The following is a 19,811-nucleotide window of genomic DNA, read 5'->3' as shown; positions in this document are numbered from 1 at the left end:
CTTCAGGAACTGTTTCCTGGCGAGAGACATTCCCTTCGGGAACTGTATCCCAGTGAGAGTCAGCCCCTTCAGGAACTGTATCCCAGTGAGAGTCAGCCCCTTCAGGAACTGCATCCCGACGAGAGACAGCACCTTCAGGAACTGTATCCCATTGAGAGTCAGCCCCTTCAGGAACTGTATCCCAGTGAGAGTCAGCCCCTTTAGGAACTGCATCCCGACGAGAGACGGCACCTTCAGGAACTGTATCCCAGTGAGAGTCAGCCCCTCCAGGAACTCTATCCCAGTGAGAGCCAGCCCCTTCAGGAACTGTATCCCAGTGAGTCAGCACCTTCAGGAACTGTATCCCAGTCAGAGTCAGCCCTTCAGGAACTGTATCCCAGTGAGAGTCAGCCCCTTCAGGAACTGTATCCCAGTCAGAGTCAGCCCCTTCAGGAACTATATCCCAATGAGAGAGAGCCCCTTCAGGAACTGTATCCCAGTCAGAGTCAGCCCCTTCGGGAACTGCATCCCGGCGAGAGACAGTCCCTTCAGGAACTGTATCCCAGTCAGAGTCAGCCCCTTGGGAACTGTATCCCAGTGAGAGTCAGCCCCTTCGGGAACTGTATCCCAGTGAGAGTCAGCCCCTTCAGGAACTGTATCCCAGTGAGAGACAGCCCCTTCAGGAACTGTATCCCAGTGAGAGACAGCCTTCAGGAACTGTATCCCAGTGAGAGACAGCTCCTTCAGGAACTGTATCCCAGTGAGAGACAGCCCTTTTGGGAACTGTATCCCAGTGAGAGACAGCCCCTTCAGGAACTGTATCCCAGTGAGAGACAGCCCCTTCAGGAACTGTGTCCTGGTGAATCTGTGACAATGTGTTGGCACTCAGCCGGTGTGATTTGACAATAGAGGTTTTGCATTGGTGCTGGTTGTGGCTGCATGGAGATTTAATCATTTTCTCCTTTGATCCCTCTATACAGGACACAAGCCGACGTTATGAGAACAAGGCTGGCACGTTCATTACTGGCATTGATGTTACCTCCAAGGTAGAAATTATTTGCATCTCTGTCCAAATTTGGGATGTGGGTTAATAATCACCTGGAGGGTAAGGGGAGTTTATTGTTGTGAGTGAAGGAGGAGTTGGTTCTAGGGTGATGGCGAGTTCTTAAAGTACTGGTTCAGTGCATGGGATCCTCTCGGTCACAGAAGATGATTCTCGAGGAGACGTTAGGTTACTTAGTGTGGAAACAGGCCCTTCGGCCCAACAAGTCCACACCGACCCGTCGAAGCGCAACCCACCCAGACCAATTCCCATACATTTTGCCCCTTCACTTAACACTACGGGCAATTTAGCATGGCCAATTCACCTAACCTGCAAGTTTTTGGACTGTGGGAGGAAACCGGAGCACCCGGAGGAAACCCCCGCAGACACGGGGAGAATGTGCAAACCCCATGCAGTCAGTCACCTGAGGCGGGAATTGAACCCGGGACTCTGGCGCTGTGAGGCAGCAGTGCTAACCACTGTGCCACCGTGCTGTGTGGTAGAGGCAAGTCCCACTGGTCTGGCTCACTCTGATCAAGCAGCTGTGGCAGGCTGCCTGCCCTACTGGTGCTGTCCACTGAATGCAACCGATCCTCCATCCCACTGCTTTCAAAGCAAAAACAGAATTGCTTTCATTAAATTGGGGAATGAGTGTGTTGACAAATAAACTTGAAAAAGTGTGAGATGGTGCATTTTGGTGTCAGGAATCAGTAGGGGAAGTTGTAGAATATTACAGATTGTTAATTGTGTAAAGGTCTTTCAAGGACATTCTGATTTGCTCCACTTCGGGGACGAGGTTCTCCAGGACTTTTCTGAACTTTCTGCATTAAATCACAGAATGCTAATTGTTCACTGAACTGTAGCTGAACTTTTAGGAAAAGTTTAATTTTTCATTGAAATGACAGCATAAGATTGGAACAAACTGCACAGTGTGCACCAGTCCAATAGCTTATCTCTGTGGAGTAACTAGCTGGGTGTGTGATCCAGTAATTTTGGTAGCTCTCCAAAACATTACCCATGTGAATTTTTGTCTTAAAGGAAATTTGTCTTTGCCACAGGTATATTATGGTAGGAGTCAGATGGGGTAACTATAGGATCTGAGTTACAGATTCCCAATAATTAAAATAACGATTCAACTTGTTAGACTATTTGGAAAATGCAAACAAACCTGATAATTTCTCGAACAATAGAATTGGAAAGGAGACATATTGGTTCAACCACATATAGAGTACTGTGGACAATTCTGGTCTCCATATTATTAAAAGGATATCAAGGCACTGGAGAAGGTATGAGAAGGATTCAGGAGGATGATGCCAGGTCTGGTAAGTTATAACTAACAGGAATGCCTCAACAGGCCTGAGCTGCTTTTCTTTAATAAGGAGAAGGCTGATAGATCACCTGACCTGTACAGTTGAGTATGAAAGGGTTTGAGAGGGCCAGTGTTAAGGTCTTTCAACTTGTGCCCAAACTGGATTCCAGAGAGACACCTTTACCCAACCAGAGAGTGGGGTGAATGTGAATCATGCTCCATCAGGGAATATTTACCCTAAATAGTGTTAATTCAAGGGAAAGCTGGATAAGGACCTGAGGGAGAAATGCTTTTGGGGTGAGATGGGAGAAGACTGTCAAGGACCACAAACGTAAGCAGAAAGTCTTGTTTCTGTGAAAAACTAAGCATTCAAATAAAATCCTGCATGACATACTTTACAGTGCAAAAGCAGAGCAAGCTATTACATTGCTTACACTGGCCTGAATGAGTTGGTTCTGATTCTCTGATTTCATTGCAGAGTTGGGAAGACAGACATTTATTACAGGCCTGGCCTGGCCTGCTGTGTCCTGCTCTCTGCACTTCCTGTTTCTCCCCGTGCCCTCTCCATCCTATCTTTATTTGCTCATTTTAATTCCCCAGGAAGCAGTGGAGAGGAAGGAGCAGCGAGCAAGGAGATTCCATTTCCGGGCAGAGGTGAACGTCACACAACGGAAGGTGGTGCTGGACAAGGAGATCTTGAAGGAAGGTGACCATCTAATTTTTTTGGCTTGGAACATTTCAGTAGACTGAGTGAGGAAACTGTAGCTTTGAAGGCTTCATCAAATCAGTTTCCCAGTTGCCCGCTGGGCACTGGGAACAGTGTTTAACCTTCATCCAACATCTAACTAGTTACTCAGTCTAATTACCTTTTACTAGTCAATGAGTTACCAAGTTGACAGAGGTAGCAATGCCAACAATGCTCCATCATCGATGACACTTGTTTGTTATTGATTAAAGATTTCTGTTGCACTGAAAACATTTAGCTTTTTGTCAGTTTTTTTACTGTGATTTATCACTGACATGCTTTGTTGATCTGATGAAAGTAAACTTCAGCAAATTGCAGCTGAAGTTTGGAAATGTATAAATAAATAAATGAAAAGCTTAGAGAAGGCCCAGTGAGAGTCTCCAAAGGCCTTACAGCAGTAACAAGCTGAGGCAATGAGAAAGCAAAGATAGCCAGTTTCAAAGAACAAGCCCGCAAAATCTAACTTTTTTTATTTGTTCAATGAATGTGGGTGTGGATTGGGCAGTATTTATCACCCAGTCTGGATGAGAAGGTGGGGGTGAGCTGCCTCCTTGAGCTGCTGCGGTCCGTGTGCTGTGGGTTGGCCACAGTGCCCTTAGGGAGGGAATTCCAGGATTTTGACCCAACGACACTGAGGGAACAGTGAGATATTTCCAAGTCAGGATGGTGAGGGGCTTGAAGGGGAACTTGCAGCAAGTGGTGTTCCCATGTACCTGCTGCTCTTGTCCTTCTCAATCGTCATAGGTTTTCTACTTCGCATTGAAGGAGATTTGGTGAGTGATTGCAATGATAAACCCCGGAGTGTTGATAGTTAGGGATTCAGTGCCATTGAACATCGCAAGGGTGATGTTTACATTCTCTCTTGTTGGCGATGGTCATTACCTGGCACTTGTGTGGTGTCAATATTACTTGCCACTCATCAGCACAAGCCCAAGACTTTCTACATGTGAACAGAGACCACTTCAGTATCTGACAAGTCATGAATGGTCTTCAACCTTATCTTTTGCACTGATGTGCTCGGCTCTTCTGTCCTTGCAAATGATTATTTGTGGACATTCCACCACCTGTTAGTTTTTTTTTAGATTAGATTACTTACAGTGTGGAAACAGGCCCTTCGGCCCAACAAGGTCCACACCGACCCGCCGAAGCGCAACCCACCCATTTCCCTACATTTACCCCTTTACCTAACACTACGGGCAATTTAGCATGGCCAATTCACCTGACCTGCACATCTTTGGACTGTGGGAGGAAACCGGAGCACCCGGAGGAAACCCACGCAGACACGGGGAGAATGTGCAAACTCCACACAGAGAGTCGCCTGAGGCGGGAATTGAACCCGGGTCTCTGGCGCTGTGAGGCAGCAGTGCTGCAGTTGTTTAACTGTCCATCACCATTCACAGCTGAATCTGGCAAGACGGCAGAGCTCCAACCTAATCTGTTGGATTTGAGATCAGTTAACCCTGTTAGGAGACAGCGGGCAAGATTTCACTCTGGATCCTGACTTGTCCAGTATTGATGCCAGCTGAGATCATGGTGTCAGTCTATCAGATAGCTCTCCCAATTTTGACAGAAACCCTCAGGTGTTTAAAAGGAGGACTTTGCAGGGTGGACAGGGCTAGTTTGCCATTGTTTCCAGTTCCAGATTTTCCTTCCGGTTTCTTCCCTCTCTTTTTTGACTTCACAGCAGTTTGATACCACTGGGCCATTTCAGAAGGCACTGCAGAACATGGAACAATCCAGTGCAGAACAGGCCCTTTGACTCTCGATGTTGCACCAACCTGTGAACTAATCTAAGCCCATCCCCCTACACTATCCCATCATCATCCATGTGTTACCCAAGGATTGTTTAAATCTCCCTAATGTGGCTGAGTTAACTATGTTGGCAGGCAGGGCATTCCATGCCCTGAGTAAAGAACCAGCCTCTGACATCTGTCTTAAATCTACCACCCTTCAATTTGTAGCTATGTCCCCTCGTACAAGCTGGCATCATCATCCTAGAAAAATATCTTTCACTGTATTCCCTGTCTAATCCTCTGATCCTCTTGTATGTCTCTATCAAATCCCCTCTCAGCAGCCTTCTTTCCAATGAGAACAGACCCAAGTGTCTCAGCCTTTCCTCATAAGACCTTCCCTCCAGACCAGGCAACATCCTGGTAAATCTCCTCTGCACCTTTTCCAATGCTTCCACATCCTTCCTGTAATGGGGCGACCAGAACTGTATACAATATTCCTAGTGTGGCCGCACCAGCGTTTTGTATAGTTGCAGCATGACACTACGGCTCCGGAACTCAATGCCTCTACTGATAAAACCTAACACACCGTATGCCTTCTTAACAGCACTATCAACCTGGGTGGCAACTTTCAGGGATCTATGTACGTGGACTCCAAGATCTCTCTGCACATCCACACTACCAAGAATCTTTCCATTGACCCAGTATTCTGCCTTCCTGTTGTTCTTCCCAAAGTGAATCACCTCACATTTATCTGCAATGAACTCTATTTGCCACCTCTCAGCCCAATTCTGCAGTTTATCCAAATCCCCCTGCAACATTCATCCACGCTGTCCACTACTCCACCGACAACCTCAACAATGTAATTGACTCCTGAGTCACGTCTACACCAGACCAAGGAAGGATGGCAGATTTCCTTCTGTAAAGGATATTAGTAAACTGGATGAATGTTTCCAACAGTTGACCAGTGTTTTCATCATTAGACTAGCTTTAAATTCCAGGTTTATTAATGAATTAATATTTCACAGTCTGAGCCCAGAGCATTAGCCTGTATCTTTAGATTGGTGGTCTAGTGAAATTACCACCAAACTATTTCATCCCCTAAGAATCATAGGGAATTGAGAAAAACATTCCATGTAATTCTATTTCACAGTAACTGACATTTCTAATGTCTAAAATAAGATGTTAAAAGACATAAATTAGTGATGTATATTTAACAATAATGTGTTAAATTCACCCTACGCACTCTCGCTCAGTCATCTAATTTAGACTTTGCTGCAGAAACATGGGCTTCGATATGATGTTTTTGTCTGCACCTGTGACTCGGTGCCTGTGTGAAAATGAACTGTTTCCTCGTATGAACCTGTAATGTGCAGTCAAACGTACTGTTATATATCGCTGTTCCAATTCTAGTGAAACATGATTGAATTGTTTTCAAAACTCTTTGAAGCAACGGTTTTTTTGTAAGACGAATTTTAACATAAGCTTCTACTGAGTTTTTATTTTATAATGTGACTGACTGTGTGGGAGGTACTAATCCACTTCAGATGCAACATTCCTACTGTACATTTGTACATTTTGTTCATGTTTCAGTTAAAAAGATTCAAATTTATTTCTGCTTTCAAAGTCAAGTATCTCTAACAAAATTCCAATGTGCTCATATTTGAAAATAATTTGAATACAAACTGGATGTTAAATAGGCAAGCAGACTTTCAAATAAAATCTCTTCCATTTTATTATGTGAGAAATGATTTATTAGGGTGACATTTTAAATTGAAAGGTAGGGGTGCTGGGAATCTGGAATGCTCTGCCTGGGAGGGTAGTTGAGCCAGGAAACCTCAATCTTTAAAAAGTGCTTGGGTGAGCTCTTGAAGTGTCATAACATCCAAGGCTAATGCGGCATGGTGAGATGAGGTATTAAACATTTATGGTGGCACAGATAGGCAAAGAGTCTCTTCTGTACTGAATGGCTCTATGATCATTTGAAGGGAAGAGAAAGCAAAATTATCTTTCTTCCACCTAATTTGATTTGTTTTCTGTTCCAAGATTAAGATCAAATTAGTTACATTTTAAAATCACAGATTAGCTGTCCTAATTATTTTGTGAATTAGAAAATGCGAGCATTGAAATTGATATCTGAGAGACTAATGTTGAGGGGGAAATGGACAGCAAGTATTATGCATCCAAGAATCAATCAGAAAACAGGAATCTCTGAGAAATGTATAAACCCAGTTACGCAGGAATGCCATGGTTGAGCATTGCCAAGCTTCCATTGTTGAAGCTGAAAGTACCATGACAGCCTCTCCAGTCCTGCCCGAGCCCAGGTTTCTCTCCTAGCTCTCACTTCCATTATATTAACTTATGGCTCTCTTCCCTTGGTTCAGCCAGTTCCCCAGTCCCTGCTGCTATAGTTCAGGACCACATCCGTTGCAGCTGTATGGGCTATTTTCAAGGCAAATAATTTCTATTAGCCCAAGTACATCTGGTTTTGTTTCCCTAAAATTTGAAAATGAGAGAGAATAAGAATTATACAGAAGTAAAGGGTATTTTTACAGAACATGTTTAACTCAATTGTGCATATAGATCAGAGGAATAAAAATTCCCATTCATGTACTTGCTGTATGACTCCTTTAGATGTGTCCCATTTCAGATGGTCTTTCTTTAAGCTGTGGCTGTGGTTCATTCAGAGATCGATTGCTTCATCATTTACAGGAGGTCCTCTGGCTATTTGATCATAATGCTTCTGTTTTCCCATCGTCATCACTGTGCTGAGCTTGGTTTTTGTGAAGTTAAATTAGTCCCAACTATGCTGTCCATATCCCTCCGTGGCGTTGTCCCTTTCTGTCGCTGTGATTTTAAACAGCCCCTGGCACCCTCTGTGATCTCCATGTTCTTTCAGATTTCTGATTTTCCAAGACTCATTGTTGCATGATATTGATCATGCAACAATGGAAATGTGGTCACTCCAGAAGTCGGGCACGCTTAGAATTAGCGGACCCCTTTTTAAGATGGAAAAGGGCGGGGTTTATTTTCCCTGAGGGTTGTGAGACTTGAGAACTCTGCCTCAGAAGAGACAGGTGATTGAATGTTTTTATCATGGAGAAAGGAAGGTTCTTATTAGACATGAGTCGCAGGTTATTAAGAATGGGTGGCAATGTGGAATTCCGAGCACGTCAGCTGTGATGTTATTGAGTAGCGGCGCAGGCTTAAAGGGCTGAATGGTCTACTTCTGCGAATCCATATATTCATATTGATGCCATCTGCCGTAATGGTGTAATGTCAAGCCTCAGCCTGGCTATGCTGAGATCTCCTCTGACATTACAGGGGCAATATAGATGCAAGTTGGTTGTTGTTAAAAATTGTCTTGTCTTTTGCTGCATTGTGTTTGTAGCCATCCCCAAGGTTCGCCTGGAGGCCCTTCACGTGACTGGAGTCGATGAGATGAGCACTGAGGAGATCTTTGCGTATTTTAAGGAGTATCCACCGTCCAGCATCGAATGGATTGATGATTCTTCCTGTGAGTGAACTTTGGCTGTTTTTAGTTTGTCTTTGGAAACTCTGGTGTTTATGCAAATGTGCTATATAACTTCTCCCTTGATGTAATTTTAGTTTGTTTTCCACTTATCTTCCAGGTCATTTTTCTATTCCCATGTCACCACTTTTCCACAGTACACAAGGCCTCAGCCTCAGGTGTTTGTGATAGTGTGAGCTGTGCTTGTGCTTCAGCGACATAATGGGCAAGATTTAAACACCAGCCACTAAACTGCACGACCACATGCACTGCCCCTCCACATCCAGTGTGGTCTGAAATCTCCCACTTTCACATCCCTTTCTGCCCTGTACTCCAAACTGATTCCTACTGCAATTCTAATGGAGCACCACACTGTCAGAGGGTCAGCAGCAATGGAGCGCTGTGCTGTCTGAGGGCCGGTGCCGAGGGAGCACCGTGAGGTGGGAGGGCCGGTGCCGAGGGAGCACCATGAGGTGGGAGGGCCAGTGCCGAGGGAGCACCATGAGGTGGGAGGGCCAGTGCCAAGGGAGCATCACGCTGTAGGAGGGCCGGTGCCAAGGGAGTGCCGCGCTGTGGGAGGGCCGGTGCCGAGGGAGCACCGTGAGTTGGGAGGGCCGGTGCCGAGGGAGCACCGTGAGTTGGGAGGGCCGGTGCCGAGGGAGCACCATGAGGTGGGAGGGCCAGTGCCAAGGGAGCACCACGCTGTAGGAGGGCCGGTGCCAAGGGAGCGCCGCGCTGTAGGAGGGCCGGTGCCGAGAGAGCGCCGCGCTGTAGGAGGGCCGGTGCCAAGGGAGCACTCTGAGGTGGGAGGGCCAGTGCCGAGGGAGCACCCTGAGGTGGGAGGGCCAGTGCCGAGGGAGCACCCTGAAGTGGGAGGGCCAGTGCCGAGGGAGCACCCTGAGGTGGGAGGGCCAGTGCCAAGGGAGCACCACGCTGTAGGAGGGCCGGTGCCAAGGGAGTGCCGCGCTGTGGGAGGGCCGGTGCCGAGGGAGCACCGTGAGTTGGGAGGGCCGGTGCCGAGGGAGCACCGTGAGTTGGGAGGGCCGGTGCCGAGGGAGCACCATGAGGTGGGAGGGCCAGTGCCGAGGGAGCACCGTGAGGTGGGAGGGCCAGTGCCAAGGGAGCACCACGCTGTAGGAGGGCCGGTGCCAAGGGAGTGCCGCGCTGTGGGAGGGCCGGTGCCAAGGGAGTGCCGCGCTGTGGGAGGGCCGGTGCCGAGGGAGCACCACGCTGTGGGAGGGCCAGTGCCGAGGGTGCACCGCGCTGTGGGAGGGTCGGTGCCGAGGGAGCACCACGCTGTAGGAGGGCCAGTGCCGAGGGAGCGCCGCGCTGTGGGAGGGCTGGTGCCGAGGGTGCGCCGCGCTGTGGGAGGCCCGGTGCCGAGGGCAGGTGCCGAGGGAGCACTGCACTGTAGGAGGGCGGGGCAGAGAGAGCGCCGCGCTGTGCGAAGGCCAATGCCGAGGGAGCGTCGCGCTGTGGGAGGGCCGGTGCCGAGGGAGCACCGCGCTGTAGGAGGGCCGGTGCCGAGGGAGCGTCGAGCTGTCAGTGATATGTGTTTGATGAGACAATAAACTAAGGGCTGCGTCCACCCTTAAGTGGTTGCAGAAGATCCCGTGGAGTATTTTGAAGAAGAGCAGCCTGGTCCTCTCAGTGTCCTGGGTCTATCAACCAACTGAACATTGCTGTTTGTGTGTCATTGACTGCCAGCATTCTCACATTGCTCTGCACTTCTGTAATGCTCTATAAATGTATTGGCACGCCCTAATTAATGCCAATAGAGTGATGATGATTGAGCTGCTGTGTTAGGAGATGAGCTCAAGTGTACAAGGAGACTCAAGTGGTTGCTTTTGCTGTTCAGGTCTCATTTCTGAAAGTTTTTGTTGCTTGACTGTTTCCTAGGTAACGTGGTGTGGCTGGATGACGTCACAGCTGCTCGCGCCATGATAAACCTGAGTGTTGGTTTAAATGTGAATACCAGTGCCCACTCTCAGGCTGCAGTCAGAGGCAAACACAACTCTATAAAGCAAGGTAATGCCTGCCAATTGATTCATTAATAATTTTAATGTACTTATGGGTGGATTGAATCTGATTGGGTTGCCTGGATGATGGCTTTGTGGACTGTTTTTGGGCGTTTCTTAGTTTTAAATCTGAGATGGATTAGCAAAAATTTAGGCCATGACCTCAATGAATGTTCCAGCAGGCTTGAGGGGCAGAATGGCCTACTGCTGTTCCTATGTTCTGAGAGCAGCATGGACTATCGTCACCCAGAGCAAAGACTAGACCCAGTCATGTGCAAAGGGATAGCTTCCGTTAATGACCTGGTGGTTTAAATGTGCTGCATGGCAGGATTGAGCATAATCTGATTGAATTTCAAATTTAGTTTGAGGAAGAGAAGGGTGGATCAAACACTAGTGCTTGAAACTTAAATAAGGGCAATTATGAGGACATGAAGTCAGAACTGGCTATGGTCTGGTTATTGAATAGACAGTTAGAAATGGAGATATTTCAAAACATTCCAGAAAAGTACATTACAGTGAGAAAGGAAGATCCTACAGGAAGGACATACAATCTGTGTCTAATTCACAAAGTTAAGTATCTCCTCAAACTGAAAAGAAACACCCAAATCCACTGAGGTGAGTGACTGGTCATCTGTTTGGACAGAGTATATAAGAACCACAATAAAAGACTAAAATATGAATAAGGAGGGGAATTTGAGTCTGAGAGAAAGCTAGTTAGGAATATAAAATCAGATAACAGGAGTTTCTCCAAGTATTGAAAAAGGAAGAATAAGTAAAAGTGAGCGTTGGTCCGTACAGAATGAGTCTGAAGAGTCCTGAAGAAGGGCTTATGCCCGAAACGTCGATTCTCCTTCTCTTTTGATGCTGCCTGACCTGCTGCGCTTTTCCAGCAACACATTTTTAAGCTCTGATCCCCAGCATCTTCAGTCCTCACTTTCTCCCACAGAATGAGTCTGGGTTAACTAAGGGTGCAAAATAAGGAATTAGCAGATGAACTGAACAGGGATTTTGCTCCTGTCTTCACTGTGGAGGATATACGTAACATCCCAGAAGTCACTACGAATCCAAAGATGAAAGGCAGTTTAGGAACGGGAGTAGGCCATCCAGCATTTTTGAGTCGGCTCTGCCATTGAATGCGCTCACGTCTGATCAAACAGTTTATTACTTTTTACTCTCACGCTCCCATAACCCTTTACACCATCGATGACCAAACATTCATCACACTCTAATTTAACCTGAGCTTTTACAGCTCATTCAGCTGGAGAGTTCCAAAGTCTCTCAACCCTCTGAGTAAAACCAATTCTTCTCACTAAACTACATCTCCCTTATTTTTAAATGGTGTCCTGAGTTCCAGACTCCCCAGCCAGGGGAAACCTCTCACCAGCATCAGTCCTGTATGTATTTTGTAAATTATTTGAACTGAAATCTGACCAGTCTTTCAGCCCTAATGGATACCATCCTTGGGTGTAAGTGGTGACTGTGATTATAGATTGGTTGGTTTGAATTTTGTGAACTTCCCAAGACTCTGGGAAGGTCCCATTAGATTAGAAAAAGTGAATGTGACTTCTCTGTTCAAGAAAGAAGGAAGATGAAAATGAGGAAACCACAGGCCAGTTAGCATCTGTCAGAGAGAAAATGCTCAAATCTTTTATTAAGGAGGTAATAACAGGACATTTCGAAAATCTTAATGCAGTTAGGCAGAGTCGATATGGTTTTGTAGGAAATAGGGACTGGAGTAGGCCATTCAGCCCTTTGAGCCTGCTCCACCATTCAGTACGATCATGGCTGATCATCCAACTCGATTGCCTGTTCCTGCACCCCAACATTTTTTGGTCTCTCTAACTGCAAGTACTTTATCCAACAACTCTTTGAAATCATCAATATTTTGGCCTTGAATGTTTTCTGATAGTGAATTCCACAGTCCGGGAAACCTTCACTGCATTTCCTCTTTAGCAAGCAGACCCTTCCTCAGAGAAGGAAACCAAACCTGCACACGCTGTCCCAGGTTTAGTCTCACCAAGGCCCTCTATAGTTTCAGCACGCCATCTCTGATCCTGTCATTATGAAGGCCAACGTACCATTTGCCACCTTCGTTGCCTAATGCCCCTGCAGTAAATGGACAGTAACATTCGCTTTCCTCCAATCTGTAGGAATTGTCCCAGGGTCCAGAAAATCTGGAAGTTGACCATCAATGCATCCATTATTTCTAGGGCCACTGCCTTAGCTCCTCTGGGATGTAGATTATCTGGGCCTGGGATTTATCTGTCTTCAATCCCATCAATGTCCCCTACCCCATTTCCATACTAATACCGATTTCCTTCAGTTCCTCCCTCTCACTGAACCCTGTGTTCCCCAACATTTCATTGGTGTACTCCTTAGTGAACACAGAACCAAAGGATTTATTTGGTTGGTCAGCCATTTCTTTGCTCCCTATTAAAACTTCCTGTGTTTCTGACTGTAAGGGGGGGGGACCTACATTTGTCTGTACACATCTGTTGCTCCTCACATACCGACAGAATCTTTAACAGTCAGATTTTTTTATGTTCCCCACAAGTTTATTTTATTTTAGTTTCTCTTTCACAAATAATCCACTTGTTCTCCTTTGCTGAGTTCTACACTGCGACCACCTCCCTCGGCCAGGTCCATTGTTTTTTTTTCAGGCCAATTTGTATGTCTCTTCCTTGGATCTAATGCTGTCCTTAATTTCCCTTGTAAGCCACGGTTTGGCTACGTTTCCCATTTTCCTTCTTGCACCAGACTGGAATGAATAATTGTTGCAGGTCACTAATGCACTTTCTGAATGTTTGCCATTGCCCTTCCACTGTCATCTCTTCAAGAAACATTCCCCTATCTATGACACATGTGAATTTGCTCCTGTGTTTCTGTTCGCCGAGCTGGAAGTTTTTGTTGCAGATGTTTCGTCCCCTGTCTAGGTGACATCCTCAGTGCTTGGGGGCCTCCTGTGAAGCACTTCTGTGGTGTTTCCTCCGGCATTTATAGTGGCCTGTCCCTGCCGCTTCCGGTTGTCAGTTTCAGCTTCCAGCTCGGCAAACAGAACCACAGCAACGAGCACCCGAGCTACAAATCTTCTCACAAACTGTGAATTTGTCCGTTTAGTCAGGAAGAATAGAAAAGTAAACTGATTTAACTGGACAGAGGTAGTAGAACTCTGTGGTGCAGAGGATCTGGGTGTTCTGGTAGATTAATCACAAAAGGTCATTCTGCAGTAGCAACAAGTGATAAGGAAGGCGAGTGGGATGTTTGTTGTAAGGGGACTGGAATATAAAAGTCAGGCTGTTTTGCTGCAGTTGTACAGTGTATTAACACGATCACTTCTGGATTCTGTGCGCAGTTTTGGTCTCCTGACTTAAGAAACAATTGAAGTACATAAGTGATAGTTACCAGGGACCTGAGGACAGGCTGGTGCAGTGACAGGTGCCCTCTGGCTTAGGTCTCACTCACAGTTAGGTTGTGTTTTGGTTCCTTGAATTTGGGTTGTTTGCTGTGAGCATTCTGACCTGTGTCACAGCTGGCCACGCAATGTATTGAGGAGAAAGTGAGGTCTGCAGATGCTGGAGATCAGAGATGGAAATGTGTTGCTGGAAAAGCGCAGCAGGTCAGGCAGCATCCAGGGAACAGGAGAATCGACGTTTCGGGCATTAGCCCTTCTTCAGGAATGCCTGAAGAAGGGCTAATGCCCGAAACATCGATTCTCCTGTTCCCTAGATGCTGCCTGACCTGCTGCGCTTTTCCAGCAACACATTTCCATCACGCAATGTATTGTATTTACAACATAGTAACAGGCCAAGAGCACAGTGTCAGAGCTAATGCTGAATCAGAGCTTCCTCACAGAGCTTTCTTGCTGGCCACATTGTCAAATCCCTACAGCCATCTTAAAGTCATTTGCTGTTGTCTAGAATAAAGAACCCCATTCCTTTCCAGATAAGTCCTTGAAAGTAGAGTCGCAGGTAGATAGGATAGTGAAGAAGGCGTTTGGTATGCTTTCCTTTATTGGTCAGAGTATTGAGTACAGGAGTTGGGAGGTCATGTTGCGGTTGTACACAACATTGGTTAGGCCACTGTTGGAATATTGTGTGCAATTCTGGTCTCCTTCCTATCGGAAAGATGTTGTGAAACTTGAAAGGGTTCAGAAAAGATGTACAAGGATGTTGCCATAGTTGGAGGATTTGAGCTATGGGGAGAGGCTGAACAGGCTGGGGCTGTTTTCCCTGGAGCGTCGAAGGCTGAGGGGTGACCTTATAGAGGTTTATAAAATCATGAGGGGCATGGATAGGGTAAATAGACAAGGTCTTTTCCCTGGGGTCGGGGGGTCTCGAACTAGAGGGCATAGGTTTAGGGTGAGAGGGGAAAGAGACCTAAGGGGCAACTTTTTCATACAGAGGGTGGTATGTGTATGGAATGAGTTGCCAGAGGAAATGGTGGAGGCTGGTACAATTACAGCATTTAAAAAGCATCTGGATGGGTACATGAATAGGAAGGGTTTGGAGGGATATGGGCCAGGTGTTGGCCGGTGGGACTAGATTGGGTTGGGATATCTGGTCAGCATGGACGGGTTGGACCGAAGGGCCTGTTTCCGTGCTGTACATCTCTATGACTCTATAAGTTGACCTTTCCATCCAGAAACATTTCTGCTTGTTCATTTAGAACAGAAAGCGTTAGAGGGCTATGGGAGAAGGCAGTGAGATCAAGCTAATTGGAAATGTCTTTCACAGATGCAATGGGTTAAATGGCCTCCCTCAGTGCTGTGAGAATCGGCGGCTCTGAAGAAACTTTGCACTGAGTTGTCTTTTCTAGAAACTAACTGTCGGCAGAATAACATACTGAAAGGTACCACAGCCCAATCCGTTTCTGAACCCTCTTCTCCCCCTCCAGCCGGACTGGGGCAGGGAATCAAAATGGAGAAACCCCAGTAATTATGTGTTTCTTTTCTCATCCCCCTCGCCCTCCTGTCAGGGATGCTTCCTGGGGATGCTGATGTCAGTAGTCCCACCTGAAACACTGCCTCAGCTGAAATAAACAGAGGCAGCACACAGCAGGAGGTAGAACACTGACCATCTTGGTCAGTGTGGTTGAGTTACAGCCAGAGACAGTGTGCTGCACACACAGCACCTTTAATGTTTATATTGAGACTGACTCCATCGGTATGTTTAATGCTGCAGACTGGGACGATATTTATGGCAGTGCCTTTGTTACGTGCTGCACTTCTGCTGTTACGTTCCTTGTCTCTCAATGGTGACATCACTCAACGCTATATAACTCGAATTTATTCCATTGTAAGTTGAATTTCCTCGCTTTAATCCACTTGGCCTATTGCCGGTCGATAGACCAAACCAGGTTTAATTTGCCAGGCCCCCAACCTCATTTAGATCTAACTGCGTCTGTAGTGTCTCACAAACTTAATTAAGTTTTTTAATGAGGTAACTAAAAGCTTGATGAGGGCAAAGCAGTGATGTAGTTTTGACAAGGTTCCACATGGTAGACTAATTAGTAAAGTTGGATCACATGGGGTTCAGGGTGAGCTTGCTAATTGGATGTAAAGTTGGCTTTATGGTAGGAAACAGAGGGTGGTGATGGAGGGTGGTCTTTGAGACTGGAGGCCTTTGACCAGCAGTGTTCCACAGGGATTGGTGCTGGGCTGGGTCTGCTTTTTGTTTGTCTCTTATATAAACAATTCGGATCAGAATGTACCAACTTAGGTTGGTAAGTTTGTGGATGAAGCCAAAATTGGTGGGAGAGTGGATAGTGAAGAAGGTTACCTCAGACTGTAAGGAAACTGTGATCAGTGGGCTGAGGAGTGGCAGATGGAGTGTCATTTGGATAAATGCGAAGGTATTGCATTTTGGTAAAACAATTAAGGACAGAACTTTTACCCAATATTAGGGCCCTGGGTAGTATTGTAGAACAGAGAGACCCAGGGTTTCAGGTATATAATTCTTTCAAATTTGAGTCACAGGTCGACAGGGTGGTTATGAAGGTGTTTAGCACACTTGCCTTCATTACTCAGTCCTTTGAGTAGAGGAGCTGGGACGTCATGTTGAGGATGTACAGGACACTGGTGAGACCTCTTCTGGAGAACTGTGTGCAGTTCTGGTTGCTTTGTTACAGGAAGGTTATTAATAAACTGGAGAGAGTTCAGAAAAGATTTAGCAGGATGTTGCCTGGAATAGAGGATTTGAGATTTAAAAAGTAGACTAGAAAGACTGGGGCATTTTCCCACTGGAGTGTAGGAGGTTAAGGGATGACCTTAGTAATAATTTGTAATTATAAAATCATGAGGGACACGGGCGAATGACAAGTGTCTTTTCCCTAGAGTGGGGCAGTTCAAAATCAATGAGCATATTATTAATGTGAGAGGAGAAAGATTTAAAAAGGGCATGAGGGGCAGACTGTTTTGTTAACAGAGTGGTTCATGTGTGGAATGAACCATCAGAGGAAGTGGAGGATGTGGGCATAATTCCAACATTAAAAAATACTTGGATAAGTACGTGAATAGGAAAGGTTTGGAGAGATATGAGCCAAGCGCAGGCAGGTGGGCACTAGGATTAGTTTGGGAACATGGTTGGGTTGGACCAAAGGGTCTGTTTCCGTCTTGTATGACTCTGATTCCACTGTCATATTTAATCACATTACCAACCATTGTCAATCAATTTTTTGCAGGTTTAATGTTTCTCTGTTTAATAATTTCCCTGTTTTGCTGCAGATAGCTCCAGTGAGCAGGAGACAGCTGAGAGGGCTGATGAGGAAGAGGAGGAGGAAGAAGGGGAGTTGGAGAAGGAGCCGACAGACTCTGAGGAGGTGGAGTGCAAGGCAACTACAACAGATAGTGAGGTATGTCACCAACTGTTGCATTTATTCAGCTCAGAATTAGTTTCTTTTGGCACAAAGGGAGCCAAAGAATTTGGTTACAGCAAGAAAGAGCAATGAAGCTTGGGTTAGAGGATCGCCCAAAGTAAGCGAGAGGGGCTGAGTGGCCTTCAGGTCCTACTTCTGTTCTTCATAGAATCTCTTTCACTCCCCAATGTACACTCTATCTCCCATTATTCTCCAGTGATTGTCAAATACCCTTCCAGGCAGCAAATCCACCTCTTGCTTTTTCTAACACTCCCCCTTCAAGTCCAAGCCTACCTCAGCATTGCTGGTCATTTCCCTTCACCCTTTGTGCAGCCCAGGGCCTGCGGAGGCTTCCCTCCCCAAGGGCATTGTCGGTCAACCTACAGTACTTAGCTGCAGCCACTCAAGAAGGAAGCTCGCCACCACCACTTCAAGGAGCAACTAGGGACAGGGCAATAAATGCTGGGGCCCAGCCAGTGACACCCACATCCCAGGAGTGAATGAAAAAAGTCGCCCAGTTCACTGGTCGTCATTGACAACAGCCAGAAGCTGGTATGATGATTGGCACAGTGTGTTTCCTGTTTCAAGCTCAGGGCCAGTAGAATTTGAGGCTTTTTGGTCATTTGGTCTTGACCCACAACCTGTGCTAGCACTGAGCAACAGTAAATGAACTCTTTGTCATTTTGTTTGTTTTCACCGCTAGTTGGACACATTATCGCAGGCTGAACAAGCTTCAATCCTTCGAAATGATTTGCGACAGGCGATAAGGGCGCCCCAGGGGAACAAACTGCAACTCCGATTTGCCACAAAAGGTGAGTGGAGTCCAGCTCACTCGCTCACTCTCTATCTCGCTCGCTTGCTCTGGCATGCTCTCTCTCTCTCACGCTCGCGTTTTCTCTCGCTCACTCTGCTCTGCCCTAGTCCTCCAAGACTAACCCAAAAAACATGATGTGTCAGGATTGAAGCTGGTACCTTTTGTGTATGTGGCTTTGTGAGGGGTACTTAGGATGAGGGTGGGCGTTCCACTATTCTGGAAGTTGTTGGAACTTTTTCTTGGGCTGCCAGGCTGTTAGTGACAGCTGCATTGACTTGCAGATGATCGGAAGGAATTGGGAGCAGCGAGACGGAGTCAGTATTACATGAAGTATGGAAATCCCAATTACGGTGGGATGAAGGGGATCCTGTCGAATTCCTGGTGAGTAAGAGGTGGGCTGGTGGGGAATGGGCACTGCTGCTGGGTGGGCACTGCTACAGGCTCCCACAAGGAACACTACAGTACAGGAACAGGCCCTTCGGCCCGTCCTGACTGTGCTGACATATGATGCCCTGACCAATGAAGGCAAGCTTGCCTTCCACCTTCTTGACCAGCTAATCCACTTGTGTTTCCACTCTCGGGGAACTGTGGACCTGTATGCTTAGATCCCTCTGTTTGTTGATGCTACTAAGGATTCTGCCACTTACTTCATAGTTCCCTCCTGCATTAGATCTTTCAAAATACATCACCTTGCATTTGTTTGAATTAAACTCCAGCCTCCAGCCTATCGATATCCTTTTGTATTGTCTGGCCATCCTCCTCACTATCTACAGCTCCCCAATGTTTGTGTTGTCCACAAACCTACTACTTAGGGCACCTGCATTCTCCTCCAAATCCCTGCAGAACATCATTAATCACAAACCTCCAGTTAGAAAAACACCCTTCCATCACTACTCTGACTTCTAGGACTGAGCCAGTTCTGTATGCTCTTTACCAGCTTACTGTGGATCCCATGTGACTCTTCACCTTCTGTATCAGCCTGCCGTGAGGGATTGTCCAAGGCCTTGCTAGAGTCCACGTCAACAACATCTGCCACACTGTCCTCATCAATCATCTTTGTCACTTCCTCAAAAAACCCAATCAAGTTTGTGAGTCATGCATCTCTCCAAACCAAACCATGCTGTCTGTAGCTAATAAGTTCATATTTGTCCAAATGTGAGTATCCCTGTCCCTGAGAACCTTCTCCAACAATTTCCACGCCATTGATGTAAGGCTTATTGGCCTATAATTTCCTGGCTTTTCCCTGTTGCTCTTTTTAAACAAAGGAATGACATTGGCTATTCTCCAGTCCACTCATAGAGTCATAGAGATGTACAGCATGGAAACAGACCCGTCGGTCCAACCCGTCCATGCTGATCAGATATCCCTATCCAATCTTGTCCCATCTGCCAGCACCCGGCCCATATCCCTCCAAACCCTTCCTATTCATATACCCATCCAAATGTTGCAATTGTACCAGCCTCCACCATATCCTCTGGCAGCTTATTTCCATACACGTACCACCATCTGTGTGAAAACGTTGCCCCTTAGGTCTCTTTTATATCTTTCCCCTCTCACCCTAAACCTATGTCCTCTAGTTCTGAACTCCCCGACCCCAGGGAAAAGACTTTGCCTATTTACCCTATCCATGCCCCTCATAATTTTGTGAACCTCTATAAGGTCACCCCTCAGCCTCCAACACTCCAGGGAAAACAGCCCCAGCCTGTTCAGCCTCTCCCTATAGCTCAGATCCTCCAACCCTGGCAACATCCTTGTAAATCTTTTCTGAACCCTTTCAAGTTTCACAACATCTTTCCGATAGGAAGGAGACC

At 46.5% G+C, this 19,811-nt stretch overlaps 1 protein-coding gene across 1 annotated transcript in view; it reads left to right on the top strand.

Moving 5' to 3' along the window:
* Window positions 1-845: 845 nt before the first annotated feature.
* Window positions 846-19,811, top strand: part of ncbp3 (nuclear cap binding subunit 3) — a gene marked incomplete at its 5' end in the record, with an annotated part of 28,181 nt that continues 9,215 nt past the window's right edge. Inside the window, 7 exons of the mRNA XM_043678389.1 lie at window positions 846-1,025; window positions 2,931-3,036; window positions 8,197-8,322; window positions 10,216-10,344; window positions 17,056-17,183; window positions 17,890-17,998; window positions 18,282-18,381. Coding sequence (XP_043534324.1) covers window positions 846-1,025; window positions 2,931-3,036; window positions 8,197-8,322; window positions 10,216-10,344; window positions 17,056-17,183; window positions 17,890-17,998; window positions 18,282-18,381 — 878 coding nt within the window. The remainder of the gene's footprint in view (window positions 1,026-2,930; window positions 3,037-8,196; window positions 8,323-10,215; window positions 10,345-17,055; window positions 17,184-17,889; window positions 17,999-18,281; window positions 18,382-19,811) is intronic.

Source organism: Chiloscyllium plagiosum, chromosome 37 (assembly GCF_004010195.1).
Source record: "Chiloscyllium plagiosum isolate BGI_BamShark_2017 chromosome 37, ASM401019v2, whole genome shotgun sequence".
NCBI classification, from domain to species: domain Eukaryota; kingdom Metazoa; phylum Chordata; class Chondrichthyes; order Orectolobiformes; family Hemiscylliidae; genus Chiloscyllium; species Chiloscyllium plagiosum.
This window is presented reverse-complemented; position numbering and strand designations above follow the sequence as displayed.